This window comes from Saccopteryx leptura, chromosome 3 (genome assembly GCF_036850995.1).
Source record: "Saccopteryx leptura isolate mSacLep1 chromosome 3, mSacLep1_pri_phased_curated, whole genome shotgun sequence".
NCBI classification, from domain to species: domain Eukaryota; kingdom Metazoa; phylum Chordata; class Mammalia; order Chiroptera; family Emballonuridae; genus Saccopteryx; species Saccopteryx leptura.
In genome coordinates this window covers 270,539,271-270,565,655 of record NC_089505.1, presented here as the reverse complement: position 1 = coordinate 270,565,655, position 26,385 = coordinate 270,539,271, and the positions used below count along the sequence as shown (strand labels likewise).

Below are 26,385 nucleotides of genomic sequence, written 5' to 3'. Positions count from 1 at the left end.
AGGGTAGCAGCCTGAGTGTGAGCGCAGGGTGCAGCTGAGTGTGAGCGCAGGGTGCAGCTGAGTGTGAGCGCAGGGAGCAGCCTGAGTGTGAGCGCAGGGTGCAGCTGAGTGTGAGCGCAGGGTAGCAGCCTGAGTGTGAGCGCAGGGTAGCAGCCTGAGTGTGAGCGCAGGGTGCAGCCTGAGTGTGAGCGCAGGGTAGCAGCCTGAGTGTGAGCGCAGGGTAGCAGCCTGAGTGTGAGCGCAGGGTGCAGCTGAGTGTGAGCGCAGGGTGCAGCTGAGTGTGAGCGCAGGGAGCAGCCTGAGTGTGAGCGCAGGGTAGCAGCCTGAGTGTGAGCGCAGGGTGCAGCTGAGTGTGAGCGCAGGGTAGCAGCCTGAGTGTGAGCGCAGGGTGCAGCTGAGTGTGAGCGCAGGGTGCAGCTGAAGGCGGTCTTACATGGGGACCAGATGAGGACCACTGGAGAGATGCAGGGACTTCCAAAGTCACATAACACTCCTCTTACTTACGGAAGGCAAAAGCAAAGGGTCAACCCATGATATCCTTCAGTGCATCCTTTCCCCAAGGGGTCAGAGAGGCGAAAAAGAACCACAGAAGGCAGCTCTGAGTCGGGCAGCTCAGAAAGAGCCAGCTGTGAATCGGGAGACCCGGGTTGGAAACTCAGTTCTGCCACTTACTACCCAGGTGACCTCGGGTAGGTCCCCTACGTTCCCTGGGCCTCAGAACTTTCAACCATGAAATACCCACCCCGTCAGGTGGCCGCAGTGCTGGGAAAGGTCAGGTGCACACTAACTTGCTCTAGAATTGCAAGGGAGGGAGAGAGCGGGTGAGGGTCTCCACCTGGGTTTTGTGCAGTCACATGGCTGCTGTAGGTAAAGAGGTATGAAAGCAGTGTATCACTGGGAAGGGAACAGGTGAAAAGATCTTTGAGAACCCCTCACCCCAGTGGTCCCCAACCCCCAGGCCGCGGACCAATACCGGCAGAGAAAGAATAAATAACTTACATTATTTCTGTTTTATTTATATTTAAGTTTGAACGATGTTTTATTTTTAAAAAATGACCAGATTCCCTCTGTAACATCCGTCTAAGACTCACTTTTGACGCTTGTCTCGGTCACGTGATACATTTATCCGTCCCACCCTAAAGGCCGGTCCGTGAAAATATTTTCTGACATTAAATCGGTCCGTGGCCCAAAACAGGTTGGGGACCACTGCCTCACCCTACCAGTGGTCAGCAAACTCATTAGTCAACAGAGCCAAACATCAACAGTCAATGATCGAAATTTCTTTTGAGAGCCAAATTTTTTAAACGTAAACTCTATAGGTAGGTACATTCCTTATCGAGGTAGCGCCCGCACATGGTATTTGTGGAAGAGCCACACTCAAGGGGCCAAAGAGCCGCATGTGGCTCGCGAGCTGCAGTTTGCCAGCCACTGCCCTGGATGTATTGTGATGAGCAGGGAGGGCCAGTGCTGTAACCTGAGCGAGTCTGGCAGAACCACAACGACAGAGCTACCCGCTGCTACTCTTCAGGCCACAGGAGGAAGCAGCTGGAGATTGGAAAGTGAGGTCCTGGATGGGAGAAGGATGATTAGGGTGGTTGTAGAGGGGCAGAGCTGGGCACCTCAGTCAACTGTTTGTTTTTCACAACCCAGGTTGAGCCCCATTGGAGGGTTGTGAAATAGAACTCTTGAAAAAAATTGAAATAGACTGTTGGAGAATAGGTTAGAAACTACCTCAGTGTATCATCCACGGTTGGGGTGGGTGTTGTGACGAAGAGTAGCTTAGTGGTTACTTGTGTGTGTGTTCTGGGCCACGGCTGGGGTCAGAGATTGAGCAGCCTGCCACCGTGGGCTGCCCAGGGCACTGAATCCCAGCTTGTCCTTGTGCAGTCACTCCTTTTCTGTGACTAAGGCTCAGGCCAGGGACAGAAGGCAGGCGGTCGTGTCCCCTTTCGGGATTCAGGAGGGTCTTTGATATCACTTCCTAATTTGTGACTGAGGGGAGGGGGTCTACTTAGATGGCGCTTGCTACAGCTATCAGGTTGTGACCCAAGAAAATTCTGGAAGATTGCCTGGCCTGTGGTGGCACAGTGGATAAAGCATCGACCTGGAACACTGAGGTCGCCAGTGCAAAACCCTGGGCTTGCCTGGTCAAGGCTCATATGGGAGTTGATTCTTCCTGCTCCTCCCCCTTTCTCTCTCTCTCTCCCCTCTCTAAAATGAATAAATAAAATCTTTAAAAATATTCTGGAAGGGCGGGCCTCTCCCCGCAGCCCGGCTTGTCCCAGCCGCCGGCCTGCTGGCCTGCGGCGCCTCCCACGCCGCCCGCACCCCCGGCCGCCCGGCGTCTCCTCCGTGGACACCGGGAGCCTGGCTGAGGAGAAGGGACTTCGCTGTCAGAACCCCAACTGTATGGACAAGGGGCGGGCGGCCAAGGTCCTAGCTCCAGCCCAGCTCTGGCCCGCCTGGAGTACAGCAGTGCTGACATTGGCATCAGCAGCCAGAGGGCTGCCCAGCCTTCAGGAGGAGAGCCCACACCCTGTCACTGGTGGGACCCACTTGGAACAAATGGCACAGACTCACTTCAGGGACCTGAGTGATCAGAGGGAGGAGGGCTAGTCCAGGAGAACATCCTGGAAGAGGTGGCCTCTGGTGGAAGTGAAAACATGGATAGGCGGAGCAGGAAGGGGAAACTGCCAAAGACAGGTGTTGCCAAGGGGATGCGGTGGCTGGAGGCCAGGGTGAGAGGAGGTGAATGATCCCCAGGCTTGGTGAGGGGTGGGGGGCAAAATAAAATTAAAAAAAAATATTCTGGAAGGTTGAGCTAATTAGAGATACAAAATTACATCTAATAACAATAGTTTACATTCATTCAAGCACTGCTCTAAATGGGGGTGCAACTCCACATTCTGCAGGTGAGGACCGTTGGGCCTTCTACACTAAGTGACTTGCTCAAGGCCCCGTGGCTGTGAGGTGCTGAGCCAGCATCAGAGCCAGTGTCGGGACGCTTGTCCTCCAACCTGGCCCTAACTTGGGACTCGCAGCCCTCCTGAGTCCTGCAGAGCCAGGTCCCCAGGAGACAGGTCTCAGCGTCTCCAGCCTCAGGCCCTCCCAGCTGGTCGGGGCTGGGCTGTAGGCAGCTATGGGGTTTCCTCAGCTGCTGCAGCCCCCCGAACCCCAGCTTCTCAGCTCTGAGTATCACAGGTCCAGCTCCCCAATTCCCTCGGGCTTTTGGGGTTTTTTTAATGACCAGCCTACCAACCTGGAAGTGGCCCCTGCCCGAGCCAGCAGCTTGAGCTGGGCCACGGGGGACTGGAGGCGCCCCGGTCAGCATTTGCCAGGATGGTGGTTGAGCCACAGAGGGATCCAGCCTCCTCAGCCCCCTCTCTCCGGACTGCGAGCTCACGCTCCCCGCGACCCCTGTACTTTGGTTTTGTGTTTCCCTCTCCGTTCACTGACTGAGTCCTCACCACAGCCGTGCCCAAATGGCGGATTCTGCTCAACTTGCTGCTCCACGGTGATGGCCTCTGTCTCAGCATCTCAACTCCACACTCCAGGGAAGGAGTCCATCCCCCTGGCCCCCACAAGCTATGGCCAGTGGTCAGGCCATAGAGGCACAGAGCTGCCTCTCTCCTAAAGGAGTAGGGTTGAGCCTAGGCAGGGACAGCAGTGGGCAGGGCACAGTGGCTTGGGTGCCAGAAGCCAGCTTAGGTTTGATTCTGCTCCCTGTCTGGCTGACTTCATGGGCCTCTACTGGGGGAAGACACCCCACATGAGGGGCCCTTGTGGGTCACAGTAGGCTTTGGCTAAGATTTGTTAAGCCCTGTTGCTATGGGGAAGTATCTGTCTTGTTCTTGGTGACATGAACTTGGATACACTGCCACACCAGACATGTGGACAGATGACATTCCTGGACCTGAGAGGAGGAAGGGGGCATTTCTGGAAGGCCCGTGGACTGTGAGTGGGCATGGCTGAGACCCCCAGCTGTCCCCTGCCACCTTCACTGGCCTGACCGCCGTGGGTGACCTAGAGGGCTCGGGAGGCTGCCTTGTGTAAGCCCTTCTCTCAGTGTCATGTGTTGTATATGATGATGTGTGCACACATAACCTGTGCCGGTTGGTCCCTTTCCAACTAGAACAGGATAAAGACAGCCTCAGGCCTTTTTCCCCTGAAAATTTTTAGTTCTCTGCCTCAAGGAGCGAGCTCATAGGTTGGCAGCCTGACAGCTTCAGGGTGGGTAGTGTCCCCCAGGCCCAGGCCCAGATCCCTGCCTGTTTCCCTGCCCTGACTTCCTGCTGCTGAGCAGGGACAGACACAGGCCCCTACAGAGGCCAGATGAGGAAAGGACCAGGCACACGTGGCCTGGGCCTGCGTCCCTGCTCTCAGCAGAGCACACGATAGGAGATGCGGGTCTCAGATGCAAGGGCGGCTCTCCCAGAGAGCTAGTGCCCTGTGACCTTGAGCACAGGGCCCTGGGTGGGTGGAGAGGTCCAGGGAGTCACTGGTAGAGAAACAGCTTTGACACTTTTACTCTGGCTGTGTGGCCTCGGACAGTGACCTGGTCTCTCTGGTCATGCTGCACACACATGAAGAATTGCAGTTCTGAGTGACCGGGGCTGATGACCATGTGTGGCCTGCATGCCAAGGCCAGCAGAGCCCTCCCAGTAACCTTTGCCTCACCTCTTTGCAGCTGGAGGAGGCTGAGTGTTTTGCCATGATGGTGATCAACCTTGGGGAGGAAGCTGGGGAGTTCCTCTCCAAGGGCTACCTGGCGCTGGGTCTCACCTACAGCCTGCAGGCCACCGACGGTGAGTGCCAGGATCTCAGAGTCTCTGCTTGAGTGACTCAGGCCTCCTCTGGCCTCCCAGGCCTCTTGTTCCATCCGTGTCCATCTCCCAGCACATCCCCACCACTCCTCTGGGAGAGATGTGTACACACACATACATACCCGCCGCACTCCCCAGCCCCGTTTCCACCCTTCCGCCTAGATTTCACCACTCTCAGAGATGGCTTCTTCATCAACCAGTTCTTCCTGCCCTTCACGGCCCAACCCCAGGTCCTGGCACAACCCGTGCGCGCCTCTGGGACTCCTGTGGTGCTGGCAGCCTCCTCTGGCGGCACGGCACAGCTGCCAGCCCTGACCTCATATTCTAGTCCGCCTTTAACCTCGGCACTGCTGTGATCTTCTGGGGTCTTTCAGATCCCCCGCACGCATGGTATAGAGCTGGGTATGCAGCAGGTGTTAAATACTTGTGGTTGGTGGAAGGGTTTCACTCCTGCCACCCATCCGTGCCAGCTCAGCTGGGTGTCCTCCACGGGTCGGGTAGCTTGAGGGAAAGGGAGTGATGGGCCCCCCAGTCTAAATCTGGGATAGGAATTGGCCCCTGAAAATCTGATAGAGGTTACTGGGGGGCTTGAAGCGGGAGAGTTAGCGTTCAGTGGGTAGAGACTTTATGTTAGGAATAATGAAGAAGTTCTGGAGATGGATGATGGTGAGGGTTACACAACATTGTGGGTGTACTTAACGCCACTGAATTGTACACTTAAAATTTGTTGAAGTGGTTAAAAAGCAGCAGCAGCCTCTCTTTAAGGGTAAGGAAGCCGATGGAGGCATGTGGCCAGGATGGGAGTGTGAAGCTTTTTCTCCAGGCTCGGGCCTTTGAGAGGGTGGGGTTGGTCTGGGTGGCAAAGAAGGCGGTGGAATGGAAGAACTTGTTGTGCCAAGAAGCGTGCCGGGTGGCTGGGGCCCGGTGGACACCGCACACCCTTCCCCAGTAACCAGGGTGGTGGGTGGCGTCAGTCTGGAGCTGCTTAAATGCAAGCGTTTGCCAGACAGGACCCGCGGGAGCCTCCCCCGCAGAGCCCGTGTGCCTGGGGTGGGGCCGGGCTGGTCGGCACCCGCAGCCCCCCTCACGGCTGTCTCTGTTCTGTCTTCTGCAGCGACTCTGAAAAGCAGGCAGGATGAGTTGCACCGGAAAGCGCTGCAGACCCTGGAGAGGTGAGGGGCCCGAACTGCACAGGGACAGGTGGCCAATGCCCCATGTTTATCTCAGGGGACCCTCTGGTGTAGATGGAGCAGAGGTTTATGTCCCCATTTTGTTGACCAGGGAACCGAGGCTCTGAGAGCTCACAGGTGAGGCAGGGACAACAGGCCTTTGAGACTGGGTAGGTGGCTGAGTCTTTCAACACTGGTGGGCTGCCCCCTACCCCAGGCTGAGCCCCAGTCCTCCTGAGCTCAAGGCTCTAAAATGGAAATGATAACTTAGTTGTTGTGATAATTATCTGAGGAAAAGCAGGAAGAGCACCTTGCACAGTACCTTACCTATAATAGGAGCTCAGAAATTCAAGGGCTGTAAAAACCCACACACACATCCGTAGTGCTCTCAGAGATTTCTGGCAGCCAGGATCTGGAAGGTGTGAGTAGGGAGTGGGAAAGGGGGACAGAGAAGCCCCCCCCCCCAGCACGGCCTTCCCTGCCTCTGACCCATCCCCCTGAGCTCCTGTCTCCCACAGCCCCGAGTCCCTGAGCACCCCTCCCCACTCCTTCCTCAGAGCCTGCGTGTCCTGTGCCCCATTCCCCCAGTGGAACCCAGGGAGGTCAGCGAGTCCCATCCTGGGTCCCCAGGACAGGGGGACGTTTCCTTCCTTCCCTTGCCACCTCTTCATTCCTAAAGCTTCTTGCCCGGAGAGGCCGTTCCCAGCCCCTCCTCCCTCAGGAAGGTGTCCCCTTCCGTCCTGCAGTAGAAAGGACAGGCTCCAGGCTGGGTACAGCTACGCCAACGGCTGCCCAGAGATGAGGGGCTTTCCCTCCCCTAACTTTACCCCTCCCGGGAGGCCCCCCTACCTCAGCCAGAGCTGTCAGGGAGACTGCTGCCCCTGCCAGTGGTTTTCTGCCCAAGCCATCATCTTCCAGCTGGGCACCCTTCCAAGCAGGGCCAGGCAGAACCCCCAACACTTCACCCGCAATGCCCAGCACACGTGGCATGCTGGAGCCCTGTGTCACACACCAGGTGCTCAACCCTTGGTGACTGATTTGGTGCTCCCTCTCTCCATACAGAGCCCAGGAGCTGGCGCCTGGTGACCCCCAGGTCATCCTCTATGTCTCCCTGCAGCTGGCCCTCGTCCGACAGGTGGGTCCTAACAGTTCTCAACCTCCAAGTCTCTGGGGCTGCTGATCTTTTCCTGACACCATTGCTTTTACCAACCGTGTGACCCTTTGCACGTGACTTGACCTTTCTGACCTTTCCTTACCTGTTACATGAGCACCTTCAAAGTCTACCTCAGAGGGACCTAGATAATATGGTACAGTCCCCGACCCATGGTGGGCACATGGTGGGCTGATTATTCTGTCCTCATTCCCCCTAGAATATGTCAGACTCATGAGAAGTTGACAAGTGATCACAATAAGTATTCATGGGTACCCTCACCTTCCACCAAGCTTTCTCCATGGATCTGGGGGAGCAAAGTGATTGGCACATGGAGCTGTTTCTGTATTCCCTGACCCTTTGGACTCCACCATCAGGCATGGCCTCGGGCTGATGGGAGGCAGCCCATCCGCCTTCGTCCCACTGGGACCACCGCCGTCACCACCCACGGCTCTCCAGGCCAACCTGCCTTACTTCCCCAAGCTGAGCAGCCGAGCTGTTGGCCCTGACAGTGAGACCAGACAGTCGCCCACCCAGCAGGTTCTCTTTCCAGAAAGAGTAGTCCCCAGGCCCTTCAGAGTCTGGGCTTCACGCGTGTGCCTGGGTTCTCGGGCTAGTGCTCTGTGCTCACACCTGGCCTCTGAAGCAGGACCTCTCGGTGGCCTTGGCCCAGTGTGGACTCTGGACTGCTGGGGACAGCAGGCAAGGCTCAACTCCTACAGCGCAGACCTCACCTGCACCAGCAGGGAAATATCTGGACTCCACATTGTTGGAGAGAAGCCAGCAGAGCTCCCGTCTGCCCATGGTCAGGTGACATTCAGTGCAGCTAACATGGTGCTGCTGTACCCACCCCTGCTGGTCTGGTGAGCCCTGCCTCTGATGACCAGGGTGCCCTTGGCCCCATTTTATACCTGAGCACCTTGGATCCTCCTGAGCTCAGTCACTGGGCGCTACTGGCCAGGCCAGGCCTGAACCCAGGCATCTGGCCCAGAGCCCGCGGGCCCCAGTCAAGAAGCCCCAAGCGACTCAAAGTATCCTGATTGGTGACAATGCACTTGGAGCCTTGTCCCCTGGTCTGGAAGTTGGATTTACTAGTCTGTGTCAACTTCTGACCTCTGGTTTTGGCTCCAGTTGGTTCACTGAGCCAAGTCAACTGGTCAGGTTGCTGTTTGCTCCACCTTCCTGTCAACCCTGTATCACCTGGCTTTTCCTTCACTGCACCCTGGCTCTCTGCTGGGACCCTTCCCTCTCATGTTCTGGTGCCCCTTGTCACTTGTCATCACTCTTATTTCTGAGTCACTCTGTCTCCCTCTCTGGGTCCTTCTGTCTCAGCTCTTCTCTCCCTAGCAGCCTCCCCTCCCCCAGCTCGCTCCGCCCCTCCCCCAGCTCGCTCCGCCCCTCCCCCAGCTCGCCCCGTCTCTCCCCCAGCTCGCCCCATCCCTCCCCCAGCTCGCTCCGCCCCTCCCCCAGCTCGGGCCACCTCTCCCCCAGCTCGCTCCACCCCTCCCCCAGCTCGCTCCGTCCCTCCCCCAGCTCGGCCATCCCTCCCCCAGCTCGCTCCGCCCCTCCCCCAGCTCGCTCCACCCCTCCCCCAGCTCGCTCCGTCCCTCCCCCGGCTCGGCTCGGCCATCGCTCCCCCGGCTCGCTCCGTCCCTCCCCAGGCTCGCTCAGCCCCTCCCCCGGCTCGCCCCGCCCCTCACCCAGCTCGCTCCGCCCCTCACCCAGCTCGCTCCGCCCCTCACCCAGCTCGCTCCGCCCCTCCCCCACCTCCAGGCTGCCGCTGACTGCCTCAGCCCTTCGCCCCACTGTGCCCATGGCTCCTGACTTCCAGGTCCTGGAGGAGGCTCTTGGTACCTCTCTGCTCCTCTCTCTTGAGGAACCTCAGTCTGCTCTGGTGCTCCCAGGAGCACAGACGGATACCTGAGACCGCTTTATTTTTAGTCCTCTGTAAATCAAATTCATGATTTGATTTTTCTTGCCAAATTCATGATAAACCTTTGATGATGCGTGTATTAATATCTTTCATTAGTCAGCTGCTTCTGATGAATGGCATTTGTTATCTCAGAGAAGTGGCTGGACCAGGCCAGTGGAGCCCATGGGGACCCCAGATTTTGGTAGCATCAGGGGGTCAAGGGCCTCTGAATGGACTCTAAGGGGGACCCTGGCCTGCCTGGGTCTCGGGCCCACTGGCCCTTTCCGCTCACAGCGTGTGTTGCTGCCTGAGAAGTGAAGGCGTGGTCTTGGATCCCCAGCCCGGGATAATGGGGTCCACTCTGGAGAATCACCAGGGTGGAAGCAGCTTCAGGGAGGCACAGGCGCGTCAAGCTGGCAGCCACACGACCGTGTCTTCCTCCTTCTCTTTCCTCAACCTTTCCACAAAGGAAGTTCCCCATGGGATGACCGGGGCCTGGCACTGCCCACAGCCTTTACAGGGGCCAAGGGGAGACCAGGCACGGGCCAGGCACGCCAGGACCCAAGGCCTCAGCTAGCCTGCACCATAGGCCCCTCAGGGAGTCAGTGTCAGGTTGGATGAGAAGCAAGGGTTTCTAAAAAGGCTCAAGGCTCCTGGGAGGATGCGGATCGAGTCGCAGGAGTTGATGCAAATGCCAGAGCTGAGAGCATGAGACCACACGTCCCTCAGGACTAGAAGGAAAACTCCAACCTGGCCATTTGCTGCCTGGCTTTGAGGACGTGAAGGAGGAAACACATTTTCAAATGTCCTGGGACTCTGCAGAACATTGGTCACGTCCCCGCGGCCACTGTAATGGGTATGACCGGTCTCACTTTGCAGCACAAGCACTGCCGCTCAGTCCCTTGCCCGAAGGCGCCAGCTGGAGCAGGCGAGCTCGAGTCCACGCCCCCATCTGACCCCAGAGCCTCCGTTCTTGCCACTGTGACCCTCTTAACTAGGAGGGGCATTTATTCGGCAGCCTCTCGAGAGCCTGGCCACCTCCAGGTCTGTAGCCAGTGGCCTGGTGGTCTCTCCTTACAACCCCCACTCCTCCAGCTTAGAAAATGCTTCCCAGCCTCTGCGGCTCTTTCGTGCTGCGCCGTACACCTGCCCTCTTTCCGTACAAGTGGGGACAGCAGAGGCTTCCTGGGCCTGGCGGGGCAGCAGATCCCTCTCACCATGTGACTTGAGGTTATGTTTTCTCATCAGAGCACCAGCCCTGTCCCCCCAGTGCCCAGGGCCTCACTTGAGTCTCGTGTCCTCTCTATGGCTGGCGCCTGACACAAAAGTCCTAGGGGGAAGTGTTGGCCTTGGGGAAGGTCACTGAGCTGGCAGTTTTCTCTGGCAGATCTCCAGTGCCATGGAGCAGCTGCAGGAGGCCCTGAAATTGTGCAGGGACGATGCCAATGCCCTCCACCTGCTGGCTCTCCTCTTCTCTGCCCAGAAACACTACCAGCACGCTCTGGACGTCATCAACATGGCCATCACGGAGTACCCCGAGAACTTCAAGTGAGTCCCTGTAGACACCGCTGGGCTGGGGGGGATGGCTGGCCACAGGTGCGGGTGTCCCTACACACTTCGCCATGCCACTTAGCCAGCCAACATACACTGACTAAATACCCACTGCATGCACATCCCTGGCTGGAGAGTCAAGACGTGGCCAGGACCAATGGGTCAGAGAATCACTCTGCTTTTCTGTGCCCAGGGGGGCCAGATTGGGAGAGGGGAGTTCTGTGTGGCACCTGCGGGCTCCACGGGTCCTGTGTGGACCACAGAAAGGGTTACGCTGGAACATACATTTTCAAGCTGCTTCCACCCTGCCCTGGGTTCTGCACTTGAGCCTCCTGAGACACTAACTTGTGTAACTTAGTTATAGCCCTGGCCCAGTTAGCCAAGGGTGAATTCTAACACTGGCTAGGCTGGTGGAGGCCAAGGGAGCCATCCCTCTGCCTCCAAGCAGGTCAACGGGCAGTTGGGGGAAGGAGTTATCTACCCCCCAGGGTGGTCCTAGCCTCTCCCTTCATCCTCAGATCCTACACACATTAACACTGCCACCTCCGCCACCAGCACCATTTACAGCATCACCCAAGTGCCCATTTCTGGAGCAGGGTTCACACTGCAGCTGGCCCAGGCGGTAGTAGTTTGAGCAAGACTAGACCCTCCTGTTCCAACCTGTGCAGAGGACCTGGATCAGTGGGAACAAGAGTCATGCTGGGCCAGCCGAGGCAGAAGGGTTCATTGCTTTGCAAGAGGGACCAAGGGGGTGGTCAGCTTATTTCTGCCCTCCTCTTCTCGGGCAGGTGATGCCGGGTATAACAGACCTTGTTTCTCTGAACCCTGTGATTCTAGGCTGGGAGTCCCTCAGCACACCCCACTCCTACTGAATCCCACCTCAGGGTCCCAAAGAGTGCCATTTGGAGCCAGCCAGTCCTGAGAGGTGGTGCGCTGGCAATAAAAACAGGTTCTCAAAGCACGAGGGGCAGCTTGTGGTGCCACAGCTGTGAGAGGTGACTGAGGGAAGCGGCAGTTGTCTCTGCCCCGGCAGGGAAGCCCAGTGTCCACCCCCGTTCATTCCTAGCCCCTCAGAGACAGGGCTGACCCTTGGCGAGGCTCAGGCTTTCTGTGTGCCTTTGGCTTCCTTGAGAGGACGCCACCAGGGGCTTGGCCTGTGGACTTTTCTGGGGATGGCTTTCTCCTTGCCAAGGCTCAAGAAAGGTGCTCTGGCAGTGGCAGAGCATCCTAACCATGAACTTCCCAGTATGCCCCAGTGATGAGGGAGCCCCGGTGAGTACAGCCTCAGGTGGGCGTTCATCCTACAGGCCAGCCTGCTTACCCGGGTTCACACCAGCCCCCCACCTGAAGCACCCTGGCTCCTCTTCCCCCCATCCTGGCCCAGGGGGTTCCCAGTTACCCACAGCCGGGAGGGTAAGCAGAGGAGATGCATGGCCAGCTGGACAAGGTCCTCTTCTTCCTATACCAGTTATCTTGCTTTTCTCCAAATTCCATCCTCACTCCTGTCTAGCAGGGCCTGACCCATGGTCTGCAACGGGCCAGTTGTGCATACGCACATATGTGTGAGTGCCTGTGTGTTTTTATTCTATTGTTAGGCTTCAGTGGGAACAAGCTGTCAAGAAGAAAGGCTTAGAATCCTAGAGTGGGGAGTGGGCTTCTCGCCCAGCCCCTGGGTTAGAATGGGTCACAAAGAAACAAGAGGCCAGATCAGACCTTAGACATCGTTTTTATCAGCAAGTCTTTTCTTCCAAATGAAACATTACATTTAAGTCAAGGCTATGAACAGACAGGAGCAGAGCTCTCCTGTTGGAAACAAGGGAAGGGGACTCAGATGCTGCCTGCTTGGCCCCTCCTAGGCCCCCCGGGCCCGGCACCTGGCACCTCACTGCACACTCTCTTCCTAACTTCTAGGCAGGCTGCTTGCTGCTGGCCTGATGTGGGGAGGCTGATGCCACTTTTTGAAAATCTGCTTGAAGCCCATTTGCTATTCCAGGCCCAGCAGGAGGGGGTGTGTCCAGGATGTAGGGAGCCCTCTGGCTGTCCCTCAGCTCCTGCAGCCACCCAGGGGAGGTGCTTCCCGCCTCCTCTCAGCTTTCTCCGTCCTCCCCGCCCTGGGTGGGGGAGCTGTTCTCCCCAGTCCTCCCTTCCTTACTGGCAGGGGGTGCGCTCTCCACCCGCCCTTTCCTCCAGCCTCAGCCAGGTGCCCAGTTCTTTCCCAGGATGCTTCACTCACTGAAAGCGTCTTTGTGGGGAGGCAGGGGAGGTGGTCCTTGCTGTGAGGTGGGTGACTCCCCTGGGAGGCCCATGGGTGAACTGGGCCTCAAAGAACGCCTGGACCTGACTCTGAGGTCTGCGCTGTGCATGCATCTAGAGAGATGGCTTTCAGCAGACCCTCAGAGGGACCCTAAACCCCAGATAGGTAGAGAGCTTCGATGCAGATTGTGCAGCTGGTCAGTTTATAGGATAACTGTGCCCGTCTGTGTCATCTGTGTCCCTGCTTCTGCAGGCAGGAGCCTTCTTAAAGGGGCAGCCTCCGCTGTGGGAACAGACCTCCCCAATCCAGATACCACAGAGCCACTACAGGGGCCGCAGGGCTGGGGGCCATGTGGTCAGCCACAGGGGACCCCTTTGAGGTCTGAGCGCAACTAAGGAAGTATCCTATTCCCGGAGGCCTCCTCGGGGCTCTTCTGTGCCTTCATCACTGCCGAGAGGCCTGCTGTGGAGCTTTTGGGGACCAGAGCATCCCATTCCCTGTGGTCCCTCACTTTTCAAAATCTGTGCCTTGGGCTTAGTAGGATAGAGAAACGGGGAGAGGTTCTCTATCTCTGAGCCACCACGAGCCCCCCTCACCTCCATGACCATGAGGAGAGCCATCTTGCTCTGAGCCAGCCCTAAAAAGCAGCTGAACTAAAAAATGCCGGGGGCTTCTGGCCTCCAGAGCTGTAAGAGAACATATTTCTGTTTCTTAGGCAGGCAAAAAAATCCATCTTTAAAAAAAAGTGGGGGTGGAAAACCCACATACCTCATAGCTCTGGAGTGACCATAGGGTATGACCATGGCTCTTTGCAAATAAGTCAGTACTTTTCCCCACACATAAAACCCCCAAATACAGAAAGCCATGGATTAGCAGGAAATGTCACTGAGTCTATTACTGGTCAGGGATCGTGGAAAAATGTCATTGCTCTTCAGTGGAAACTGTGTCCTGCTTCTCCAGCTGTTCCCTGCGTTGGGAACAAGTTATGTGGCTCCAGCTGTTACCACGGCAGTTAATTAAAGGGCCAGTCCAATAAATATCACTGCAGCAAAAGAGAACTCTCAAACCCCCTTCGCTCTGTCCTCAGCATCCCCAACAAGGTCTGCATACTCCAAGGGCACTTAAAGGCCCAAGGCCTGGGTCTGTCTGCCACTGAGCTCCTCCCCACTGGCTGTCCCAATTGGCTGAGGCCTTTTACAGGCTGCAGAGCCTGCCTTAGTGAAGAAAGAGGCGGGCAAGCCAGTGTCAGGGGTGGAGGAATCCTGGCTCAGCGCAGGGTGTTGTTGGTAACAATGGACGCCTTTCCACATGAGCTTATCCCCCTGGTGAGTCATGCCTGCCCCTTACCTGTAACCCCTACAGCAGCAAGCTCCTCCTTTCTGTGCCTTTGTTTTCTTATCTGCCAAAAGACTGACGTCTGTCCTACCTTTCTCTGCTTCCAAGGTCTATTGTGAGACTCGGGCAAGAGAAGGTCTTGTAGTCGGTTTACAACCATGTTGAGGGACAGCAGTGTGGTGGGATCTGGAAGTGGGCCCACAGACGATGTAAGACTGCACCATGGAATCCCAGGGGGGCCGTGCACGTGGGCCAGGCGATGGAGAAGGGTGCCCTTTGTGTGAGGGAGGGCAGAGAAGCAGAGGCAGGGATCCATCTTGCTCTGAGCAAGGCTTTTAAGTTTTTTAGCTGCATACGTAGCCAGTCTTCCTACAGGCAGTCTTAAGACTCCTGGAGAAAAACCCAGCTTTCGTGGAGTTGAACTTTTGAAAGTCCTTCTGTATTCAGGGATTAGGAAGCAAAGCAAAGATCTCAATTTCCATGCTGCGGGATGACCTTTAGTTAATGGAGCTCGGGTTTAAAAAGGCAGGAACGTGATGAGGCAGAGACCCATGGCTGCAGGGACAGTGTGAACCTGGCACAGTAGGAACTGACACCCTGAGCAGGTTCCTGAAATCCTGACGGCTTCTGACTAAGCCTTGGACACGTGTGCTGGCCAGGCTGGTCCTGGCTAGCCTGCAGGGGGCCTCATGGTGACAGCAGCCACCCTGTTTGGGCCTAGTTCCAAGCCAGGCCATGCCATGGAATGTGAGAAGGCCCATGCAAGCTTGGAGATGCCTTTGCTAGTCTTTTCTGATGGTCCTGGGTATGGGAGGCAGTTGGGAGGCCCAGAGGGGAGGGGCTGGAATATAGGGTCAAAGGGAACCTGCCACTGATAAGTGTGGTTCCTGAAGCCGGGGCTCCTTGAGGCTCTGGTTTTAGGTAACAGATTCCTTGTGCTTTAGTCAGGCTGCTTGTAGTGAAGGTCGCCATAGTAACCAAACAACATTCCTGGCCTAATGATGGGAGCTTTCCAATAACCAGCCTGTCAGTCACTGCCCCCACTCCAGGCCTGGCAGCCTGCCAGACCGGTTTTGAAAGCCCAGGCCATAGGGCTAGAGGCAGAGGAGCCAACTGGCTTGCCCTGCCCACTCCTCAATGCCAAGGCTGCCTCCTCCCACCCTTGTGGGTCGGGATAGGCCCTCATGGGAGTTTCTACCCAGCCAAGGCCAGGTCCAAGGGGACTTGGAAGGTCCTGGGGGAAGGGGTGTCAAAACACCAGGGGGCACTCCCCAGCACAGGACAGTGCAGCCCCCTGGACAAGCTGGAGCTTGCTGTGCACAAACAAATGGGACCATCAAAGCCATCTCCGCAGGGAAACGTAGGCTGTTTTGGAAAATGTTTGAGTTGATAACTAGGCGTTGGCTGGGGCCAGGCCTCGGTTTTTCCGGTTAAGGCTCACACTGGCCCCAGCGGCACCTCTCTGGTCTGCCTGCCTGGCCTGCCTTACCTTTTTCTCAGGTGGCTAGCAGTGCATTCTGCAAAGCAGAGGATCAGGGTCCTGGGGCTCCTGTTAACATTTCTGACTTAAATCCAGGGTGTTTATTGGATGGATCTTATTAGGAGACTTGCAGTAGATCAAAAGGACGCTTAAAATACCAACCTTCCAGTGAGGGGACTGGAATCAAAGGTATTAGCACAAACATAGTTTATCACTTTACTGCATTCATTAAACATGTTTGGCGGCTACAGCCCCCTGAGAACAAGAGCTTGGGTTAAACTTGCAGGCCACGTGGATAAGGGAAGTGTTAAGCCAGGCATAATCACTGGCACTGTACTCTCTTCCTTAAAGGTCAGCTCCTCGTCGCTCAGCTGGTTTGACATTCAGCATTTCCCCTCGCTGGTTGTTCCCTGCAGCCTCTTGTGATCTCGCTCTGTGTGACACTGCAGCCACATAGAGTCCTCGTTCCCTCCTTGTAGTGGTCTGCTTACACTCAGTCTAGGAGGGTAGATGAACTTGTGTTCTTTTGTTTGGAAAAGAGGAAGGAAAGGAAAGCAGTATTTGCCAATTTTTCCAAAAGGAATTCTTTATTGTTTTACAACAGTGTTAGCCCTTTGCTTCCTGACTCCTCACTCTCCCTGCTGTCAACCTGTGCGGGAGAAGGACACTGGGGTCTGGGGTGCACCATTCTCTAGCAGGAATGGTCCAGCCCTGAGAAGCGAGGGCCAGGCGTTCACGCCCGTGGAGCAGGGCTGGCTTCCCCTTTGCGGTAGGTGGTCTCCAGGTCCCGAGGGTTGGTTCTCCAGGCAGAGATCCTAAACCAGGTCCAAGGTGTTTGCTTCTTGGTGTCTTATGCCTGAATGGGAACCTACCTTTGTTCTACCTGAGGGCCTTCCTTCTGGAAGTTCCTCCGCCCCTGAATAGTTATGAAACGGCTCTGTGTGCTTTGTGTTCATATCCTTCAGGACCGTGAATTTGTGAATCATCTGGAGGTGACTGGAGGTGGCCTGGAGGCCACCAGGTCAGCCTTCAATCTGCACAGATAAGGAGGCCTTGCTGTGTAGCCCCCCACAAGGCAGGCACTGGCCGTGGTCAGTGCTGGGGGGCGGGGCAGGCCCTGTGAAGTCAGGAGATGCTCACTTCAGTGAGCACAGCTTACAGGCTGTTGATTTTTGAAACTTTAAACTTAGATCACATTAAGTGAATGTATGAGGAGGTGGAAGATCAGCATGAGTCTTAAAACATTAGGGGAGCTGGGTCGGTGTAGTCCTCCAGACCCAAGGAGAAACCGTGGGTTTTTAGGGCTAAGAAGAGCCACCATCAGGGTCCCTTTCACACTGAGGGTTAGTCCACTGGAAGGTGATAAAGCCAGGCCTGACTACGGCCTTCTCCCTCTCCTGCTAGAGCCTTGAAATGACCACCTCAGAGAGCACCCAGGGTGATTTTAATCAGTTAATTGTCCTGGTGGAGTCTGTCCTGGAGGCATGAAATCTAGAGGAGTCGGGGAGACCTGTGTCCTTCAGTGATCCCTGGTACTCCTGGCCGGGCCAGGCCAGCCTGTGCGTGCCTGGTGATTACAGCCCGAGTCAGGGCAGGGAGCGAGAGGGCAGTGACCCTACTCAGAGGGGCTGCTCCCTCTTCTTCCTGCCCCCATCCTGTCCTGTTGGGAAGGGATCTGCGCCTGGTCAGGCTGGCCCCTTCCGTCGTACCTCCAGACCTCTGTCCCTGCCAGCCCAGCCCTCTAGGGTGCCCTCCTCACCTCGCTTGGCTTCCAGATCCTGCCCATTCTCAGAGGCTCCCCTGGGCTCTCCGTGGCCTTGAAGCCTCTGCACGTTCCTCAGTGCTGAACTCTTCAGTTGAATACTTGGTTCTCATCTTGTCTTGTTTCCTAATTGCCTCGGGTGTACTGTTTGAGCTTCCCCTGAGTTTGGAAGCACCTCAGGGACAGAAACAGTGACTTGTCCTTTGTCTCCTGATCCTTCTGTAGGGAGCCCACAGCTGGGCACCCAGCATCCAAGTAGACCCTCAGACGGGTAGACCATCGGAAGGAAGGACGGGAACACATGGGGATGTTGGCATCTTACAACCCTCAAAATTGCTCATGCCCCTTATCCTGTTTATTGTTCTTTTGGTTTGATTTGTATATGTTTTAGCTTTTATAACCCTCCTACTTTAAAGATGAGCCTGACCAGGCGGTTGTCGCAGTGGATAGAGCATCAGACTGGGACATGGAGGACCCAGATTCGAAACCCCAAGGTCGCCAGCTTGAGCGCAGTGTGGTTGGCTTGAGTGTGGGATCAGAGACGTGACCCTATGGTCGCTGGCTTGAGCCCAAAGGTCGCTGGCTTAAAGCCCAAGGGTCGCTGGCTTGAGCAAAGGGTCACTCATTCTGCTGTAGCCCCCCCCCCCCCCGTCAAGGCACATGTGAGAACACAATCAATGAACAACTGAGATGCCGCAACGAAGAACTGATGCTTCTCATCTTTCTCCCTTCCTGTCTGTCTGTCCCTATCTGTCCCTCTTTCTGACTTTCTCTGTCTCTGTCAAAAAAAAAAGAAAGGGAGGGAAGGAAGGAAGAAGAATAAAAGTGAAAAAACTAACGGGATATCTCAAGGTCCGGTAACTGATGAGTGGCAGAGCAGGGACCAGCACCCATGCCAGCTGGGGGGCTGAGCCACCTTGGGATTCTTGAACCCGTGAGCTTCAGTAATAATGACACAGCAGTACAGCCAATGCTCTAAGCACTTGGCGTTTACTCATTGAATTCCCTCAGCAACCCTAGGAGCTATAGGAACTACCATGATTCCACTTTGCAGATAAGGAAACAGAGGCACAGAGAGCATAGTGAGCAACTGGACAAACAAGAACCAGGTAAATAATAATGCCAGGTCAAACATGCATTGGACCCTTTATGAAGTGCCAGCCCCCTGCTAGGCCTTATGTACATTATTTTCATATAAGAACCCCTGAGGCATAGAGATACTGTCATTCTTTCTTACAGATATAAAACTAAGGCTCTGAGAAGTTATGTGACTTGCCCAGATCACATGGCTATAAAAAGAGAAACTGGGACTTACACGGACCCTGCTTTTCACCACCGTTGAGTCAGACCTGGGATGGCCCAAGATAGGGCCCACTTCCTGCAGAACCCCATATTGTGTGCAGGCTTTGGCCTCCTGGCCTAGGAGTTAGACTTTCCAGAGGTGTGGTTGCCTGACTCAGAGAATAGCCTGCTTTTTCACTCAGTTATGTGTTTTCTATAAAAAATAGGGTGCTTCATTAAAACAGCACAGTGTAGTGGTCAGCTGGAACTACAAGTTACTGTCCTTTAAAGAGATAATGCCTCCTTTCGTGTATTCATCACACCTGCTGCCACCCCTCTCTCAGCGGGGAGGGCTCCCATGGTGGCCAGGAGCCAGGGGCGTCGGCAGAGCTGCTCAGGGCCTAGTGAACGGATAGATGCATGGGCAGGACCAAGAAGAGTGGAGAATTCCACAGGACGCGCTGAGCTGCACTTCCTTGGAGTTGTCTGGTCCTGGGAACCCCGCAGCTCCCCAGAGTCCTTGTGACTCGACTTCCATCTTTCATTATCCAGCGAAGCTCCATTGAGTGACATTAGATCAGGTATTGGGGACTCACGTGGCCCCTGTCAGAGCACAAGATCTGGTCATGAGTGAGCGGTCTGGGGGTGGCAACTGATGCTTCTTGAGGGGTGACTTTGTCCCAGCACTGCCTTCGCAGGCTGTACTGCCCGTAGGCCTCCAACAGCCCTCCTGGCATTGCCATTGCTGTCCCTGCTTCACACAGCAGGCGGGACTCGGAGAGGCCAAAGCACTGGCTAGGCAGTGGCAGAGCCGGAAGCGTCTGCTGCCAGAGGACATGCTCCTGCACAGTGTCCTTCCTTTTGCCCCGGAGTGAGCTGGGGCGGCTCCCGCAGGTGCACAGCAGTTACTGTGTTCAAGTGTTATTGCATGCTGAGCAATTTACAGGCAGCTGCTCTTAGGAGGTGAAAGTGAAGATGTGGGCCTGTTGTACTTGCCGCCTACACAGCCAGGTCCTTCCTGCAGCCAGCTCTGCTCTGCCCAGACTCCCTGCCACCAAGAGTGGGGGCCGGGGTGAGCAGCCAGGCAAGGGACATGGAAGAATGAGCGGAGGCTCCTAGAAAGGGGGAAGGGACAAGATGACCTCTGACCCCAAAGCAGTCCTTGCTTAGCCAGAGCCATTGTCACAATAATATCCCCAATTCACAAAATAATTCTTTTTTAAAAAAAATAAGGTTTCAGAAAGGCTTGTGCTCGCCCAATTAGGAGGTGCACCCAAAGATAGAGCCTTTTCATAACAGTGGAAAGAAATGATTTGTCTTTGCCCCAAATGGGAAGAGCTCCAAATCTGTCCTTTTGACAGATAATTAGCGGGCCAATCCTGCCCCTGCCCCAGGAGTACAGACTAGGCAGGGCCCAGCAAGGGTGGGGAGTCACAGGATGGGTGCCAGGCCTGCCCGCACATTCCCCTGGGAGCCTCCAGCATCAGCCCGGCCAGAGTGAGAGGGAAGATTGCAAAGCTGGTGACCTGTGGTGACATCCAGAGACACTGACCTCCCTGGTCTCTGTCTTTCCCCACAGTGGGGGGCTGGCCCAGACACAGGCAGACATACAGACAGTCTGCAGTGCTGAAATGTGTCATTGCTCAGTACGGGCACCCCCCTCCCCACCCTATCCTGTGCTGGACTGTGAAAGGGACTCCAGAGGTGGCCGGTCCCCACCTTGACCAGAGTACGGTGGTTAGATGGGGTGACTGAGGGAGCACTGAGCCTGGGTACAAGGTGCCGCGCTGGCTGTCAAGGCTTTAGGGGCATTCTTAGGGAGGGCGGGAGCTCTCAGGAAGTGGGCTGTGGCCAAACTGGGCCTCCCCACTAGGACCAGGGCACACAAGTGGTGTCCATTAGATGGGGCTGTGGAGAGTGCAAGGACCCAGGACTCTCCTCCCTGGAGGCCCAGCAGCCTCCCTGGGGGGGACAGAGTGCCTGGCGTGTGTACACTGACCCTCGCTGTTTCCCCTCCTCCAGAGAGAACACTCACTTTCACATCTGCCTCAGATGCTATGGCGTGGCAGGGGCTTGCAGCCTTAAAAGGCCTCAGTGTTTATTCCACATGGGCTTCCACAGCTTAAAGAAACAAATAAACAGGAAAGTGCTTGCAAGAGGGGGTCATAGCCGAGGTTGCTGTGGCTGTTCATCCCTCCGTCCTCCTCCTTTCTCATGATGGCCCTCGGGTCCCAGGGGCCACAAGGAGGATCACCTGCCTTGCCAAACGGGCCGAGAAGCTCAGGCTTTTGAGAGCCTTCAGGGACACCTGGCCTGGAAACTGGTTTTCCAAGTCTGCTAGGGCTGCAGTTTCCAAGCAGGAGTTCCTGCCCTGAGCCTTGGATGGACCTGTGCTTGAGAACTAAATGCAGCTGTTTAAAGTTCATCTGTGGGATCCCTGGGCAGGCGGGACGGGAGACCTCGCTCCTATTTCACAGGTCTGGGACCTATAACATGCCCAGCTGGGCAGCCTTCGAGCTGGGACTTTGGCTCAGGTTTCTCACTCCGGGGCCAGTGTCCACTCTGAGCGAGGTCACAGTGCAGGGTCTAAGGACAGCACTGTGGCCATTCCTGTCCCAGAATGGCTTTTGTCAGGGTATGAGCAGACAGCCTGATTCCAGAATTCCGGTCCTTCCTATCTCAGACTCTCCCCAGTTGTTCTGTTGGCTCAGCCTGGATGACTGTCCTCCGGGATAACGACTCCCCACCCCCCACCCCAGTCACAAGGAGCCAGCCGTCTTCACACCGTGCTCAGAACTCCCTATTCCTCCCCAGGCCCTGTACAACTTTGCCTCTGAACAGCTCCAAACGGAATCAGCCAGCATGTTTCTTGTTGGCTGCAGGCGTCCAGCTCACTGCAGTTAGGAAGCAGCAAGTGGTCCAGTTCCTCTCCCACCTTCGTGGCCTGGACCCGGTGGGAAGTGGTGTCAGAAACTGGCTTTGATTTAACATGGATTGTGAGGCCTAGACCGTGGCCAGATAGTTGTAGCAATGCAGATTTCCACAGTACCAAGCGGGCAGTGTGCTCAGCTCTGGACCAGGCACTGAGGAAGGTAGAAGCGCACTGACATGGAGGAAGGGAGGGCCCTGTCCTCCAGGTGGGGGACCCACTGCGAGACACAGGACAAAACAAATGGTGGTTTTTCCATCTGCAGGCTAGACTGGCCACAACTATTTGCACCGTGTCTTAATATTAAAAGACTTGATGTGAGTTTATCTTCACTATTAAACTCGTAAGCCTATATAGCAAAAAGAAATATATATATATATATAGATATATACACACACATATGTGTGTGTGTGTGTATAATGTAATTAAGTACTAACTGCAGACTATCCTGAACATTCAGAGAAGGGTGGGGTGGGTCATACAAGGATTTCTCGGTGGAGGATTTGGAGCCACAAGATTAAATTAGTGGACTTTTTAAAATCCTTAGAATCCTTTCTTCAAATGACAGTTTAGATGCGTTCAGTATATAAAACACTGCCAGGGGCTGGGTAGCTGGGCTGGTCCCTTGTATCTCCTAGCCCCCACTGCTAGTAGCTTCCCCATGGCCCATCCAGGAAGGCCAGTGCTGTGATGTGGCCGTAGTTCATTGTGTGGGCCCGAAAGTGTCTCCCACCAGCCAGGGTGGCCTACCAGGGCTCTGTCAGCCTTCCATGCTATTGCTTGAAGAACTGAGCCACCCATCCTGGCTGACAGGATGGAGAGGGAGCCCTGTGCTCTCACAGGCCTGGGGGTTTGATGGTCTTAGAAGAGCAGAGTCGCTACTTTGGAGGGAGTGGAATTGTTTGCTGATTCATGTTGCAAAAGGGGAGAGACCAGCGGTGAGTTAGAAGCACTCCCAGCAAGTGTGCAGACGACCACATCTGACGCAGTGAAGTCTGTTCTGGAGGGGTGTGTGCACAGCCCTCGTGGGGACGCACAGAGGGTAATACCTCACTAGGCCAGATGTTGGAAGGGGAAGGTTGAGTCTCAGCAGGGCGACAACATGAAGCAGAGCATGGACGCGTGCGGGGGCCTGTCCTGCAGTTCAGGGAGCTGCCAATGCCCATCTGAGCAGTGCACAGGCCTCCAAGGTCATGCGGAGGGTGACAGGAGTGGAAGGGGGCACGGGCGGGCACTTGGATTGATGTCATGGACAGTCAGGACAGGACTCTTCCTGTGGGGAAGATCTCTCTGGCAGCTCTGAGCTGTGACACCGAGGAAATCTCGGGAGCTAATCTGGAGCCTCCCAGGACCTGGGAGTGAAGGCTCTAAGCAGAGGGTGACTGTTGGAATACTTGCCCGGGCCCAGAAAGGATGTGGTTGGGTTGAGAAATTCCACTCTGGGTCACTCCTGCTGAAGGAATGTCAGCAGCTGAGAGGGTAGCAGCCGTGTTGGTAGCAGTGACTGCAATGCCGGCTCACTTCTGTGCCAGCCACACGGCTGGTCAGGTCTGCCGTGGCCCCAGCCTGGCTCTCGGGGACTCCCGGCAGCAGGAAGGGGGAAGCGCCCCGGCAGAGAGCAGGCTGAAGAGGAGGCGGGTCTAGGGAGACTGGGTATTAGGAGAATGCTGCAGGGCTGGTCTACCCAGAAGCTGTCCCGGAACCAGCCCAGCCCAGAACAAGTGGCCCCGCCCAGGGGACTCTGCTGCCTGAGGGGAGGGGCGGCCTTGGAATGGAGTTGAGCCTGGATGTTTCCTGCCCTGCCAGGGAGGGGCGCTCGCTCCTGCTGTTCCTCCTCCACCCCGAGGCTTCCCCCCTCCTCCCCCACTCCTAACTATAACCCATCTCACCCTCCTTTTCATCAAACACCAGCAAGACCCCTTCTCTGTTTTTTCCTGGCACTGAGTCTGATCCAAAAATACAGCACTCAGTTTGCCGGGCAGATTGTCATTTGCAGCACTAATTGTTACCTTGAAAGCAGAAATTGCCTTCCACTTCCTATTCCCTGAGGCAGAGCTCCTAGTACTTGTGGAGTGCTGGCCTCTTTGAGAGCCTATGGAAGGGGAGCAGGGGTGGCAGGACCGGAAGGGGAGCAGGGGTGGCAGGACCATGCTAGCAGCTGCCCACCAGAGTGTGAGACCATATTCCTTCTCAGGCCTGTGCAGGCCACACTGTGGGGACTACGGTTTCTGCCCTGGGGACCTTGTAGGTAAGCAAGACATCCTAAGAGTCTGGGAAGGCTTCCTGAGGGCGGTGAGGTTTAATGTCCATCATGGGGGTGGATGGAAATGGAGAGGAGAGGCTGTGTGTGTGTGTGTGGGGGGGGGGGGGTTCTGCAGAGGTACATGTAAAGCCAGCAGGCACGGCCAGGACCACTATCACAGCAGCCCAGCCTATGCAGGTTCGCATTGGATTCGGACAGTCGGTAAAGAAACAACGGAGCCACAAACTGGTGGGCCATTTTCTTTAATTCTAGCTTGCACCCGGTGGGCAAGTAAAAACACACTGTGGGCTCCAAACCCACTCACATTCAGTGCTCACAAAGCCACTGACTTATCTGAGTTTCCTAGAATCAAAGGTTTCTAGCTCACCAGCCTTATTCTCCTCAGTTCCCCATCTCCTTCTTTATCCCAGATACAAACTCTGCACAAACTGGCATCTCACTCAACACTCCGCCATCTTGGCTGCTTCTCCTGGCCACATGGCCTCTTTCTGCTCTCCTCTCTGCTCTCTCATGCTAATCATCCCAGGAACCAAGAGCCCCAACTCTCGTTCTTCCCCCATTTTATATTGTAGCTTCACAACCTCTAATCCAATATACAAAATAGGGAAGTCTCTAATACAAAGTCACTTCTCTGAGGCATGATTGGATTGTACCACCCCACATCAAAAAGGGTGGGAAAGGCTTAATCCCAAAACCAAGCCCCAGGCTACAAGGATTCTCAACACACATTAATATCACCTGGGCGATGGCCTCACGTGGGCAGCGCCTATTTTTAACAAAGTGAGCATAATACATTTTATCTGCCCAACAGTACAAAAGGCATGTGGCGTGTTTGAGGAAAAGTTAGGAAGAAAAATAATACTTGCACAGACCCCAACCCCACCTACTCAGAAAAGAGGACTGGGGCAGATTCCACCCTCTTCCTTCTCTACCAACAAGTCACAATCTTAAGAAAAACAAGGTGTGAGGAGAAAGCAGAGGGGGGCCCTCAGAGTCCTTCATGAGGCTGGAGGCCCAGGTCTCAGAACAAGACAGGGGAGGCCAGCACCCTGAGTGAGGGAGTTCAGAGGGGCAGCTCCCAGAGGGACTCCGGGCCTCCCTGTCCGTGGGCCTGCTGCCGCACCCTGAGATCACAGGGACGCCCCTGTCTAGATGCAGGACTCGGCTCCCATGAAGGCCTGTGTGCCAACCTCAGATGAGCTGGCAGAACCAGCCAGCAGCACTCAAGTTCAGGCCCTAACAGTCACGTGGATTTGCCCAACAGCCATACTGGCAATAAAAGGGCCTCACTGCTCACCACCCTGCTTACACCTCCTACGTGTCCCCAGACCTCCCCAGCAACTGAAAGTCGAACCCCTGGCACAGGCTGTCCAGGCCCCACCCAAGTGCTGGTGAGCCAGTTTTCCAAAGGTCTCTGCTCTGTCCTGGGCAGGGGGAGGTAGCCACGTACCCCTCCTGTAGCCCCCTTCCCAGTGGAACCAGCTCTTTCCCTCTCTGCCCAGCCCCTCTGAGAGCCACATCCCACAGTATTCTTATATCAGAGGACTTCTGGTTTTCAGCTTGAAAGAGATTCTGAGTTTGCTCTCTCCCTTTGCACAGTAACTGGTGACTGAGTGGTACTTCATGTAGCTTTAATCCTATTGAGTATATGAGGGCGCCTGATCTGTGGTGGCACAGTGTATAGACGTCGACCTAGAACACTGAGGTCTCCAGTTCGAGGCCTCCAGCTTGCCCGGTCAAGGCACAGGTGATAAGCAACTATGATTTGATGCTTCCCGCTCCTCCTCCCCACCTTTCTCTTTCTCTCTCTCTCTCTCCCTCCCTCCCTCCTTCCCTCCCTCAAAAGCAATAAATAAAATCTTAGGGGAAAAAAGAAGAATATATAAGGGGACCAGGCTCTTCTAGAAAATTCAATAAAGAATCCTTTGATAAAGTCAAACATAAGTGTCCTCCTATATCCACTGTCAGGAAACAAAGTTTATAATTCAGTTGAGGTGCTAATTGAGCAGCTATTACATGCGAGCAAGGTGGAAAGCAGAACTCTGCCTGCTAGTGACCTTTTTACCAATTTCTTTCTTAGCCTCTTTCCTTGCCTCAGAGTTGCTTTCTGGGTCTGTCTCTTATACAAGGCCCCATCGTGGGCCTGTGGGACATGTTGGGATAAAGAGAGCCATGTAGCTCTGGCCAGTTGGCTCAGCAGTAGAGCATTGGCCTGGCGTGTGGAAGTCCTGAGTTTGATTCCCAGCCAGGGCACACAGGAGAAGCGCCCATCTGCTTCTCCACCCCTCCCCCTCTCCTTCCTCTCTGTCTCTCTCTTCCCCTCCCGCAGCCAAGGCTCCATTGGAGCAAAGTTGGCCCAGGCACTGAGGATGGCTCCATGGCCTCTGCCTCAGGTGCTAGATTGGCTCTGGTTGCAATGGAGCAACACCCCGTAGCTGGCTTGCCAGGTGGATCCTGGTCTGGCTCATGCTGGAGT

General features: G+C 55.5%; 1 protein-coding gene across 3 annotated transcripts in view; it reads left to right on the top strand.

Annotated features, from left to right (window-relative positions):
• TTC7A (tetratricopeptide repeat domain 7A) overlaps window positions 1-26,385 on the top strand; it is a 145,850-nt gene that overhangs the window by 90,055 nt on the left and 29,410 nt on the right. For all 3 annotated transcript variants that reach the window (XM_066378326.1, XM_066378325.1, XM_066378327.1), the window contains exons 12-15: window positions 4,688-4,805; window positions 5,938-5,995; window positions 7,055-7,127; window positions 10,442-10,602. In XM_066378326.1, coding sequence (XP_066234423.1) covers window positions 4,688-4,805; window positions 5,938-5,995; window positions 7,055-7,127; window positions 10,442-10,602 — 410 coding nt within the window. The remainder of the gene's footprint in view (window positions 1-4,687; window positions 4,806-5,937; window positions 5,996-7,054; window positions 7,128-10,441; window positions 10,603-26,385) is intronic.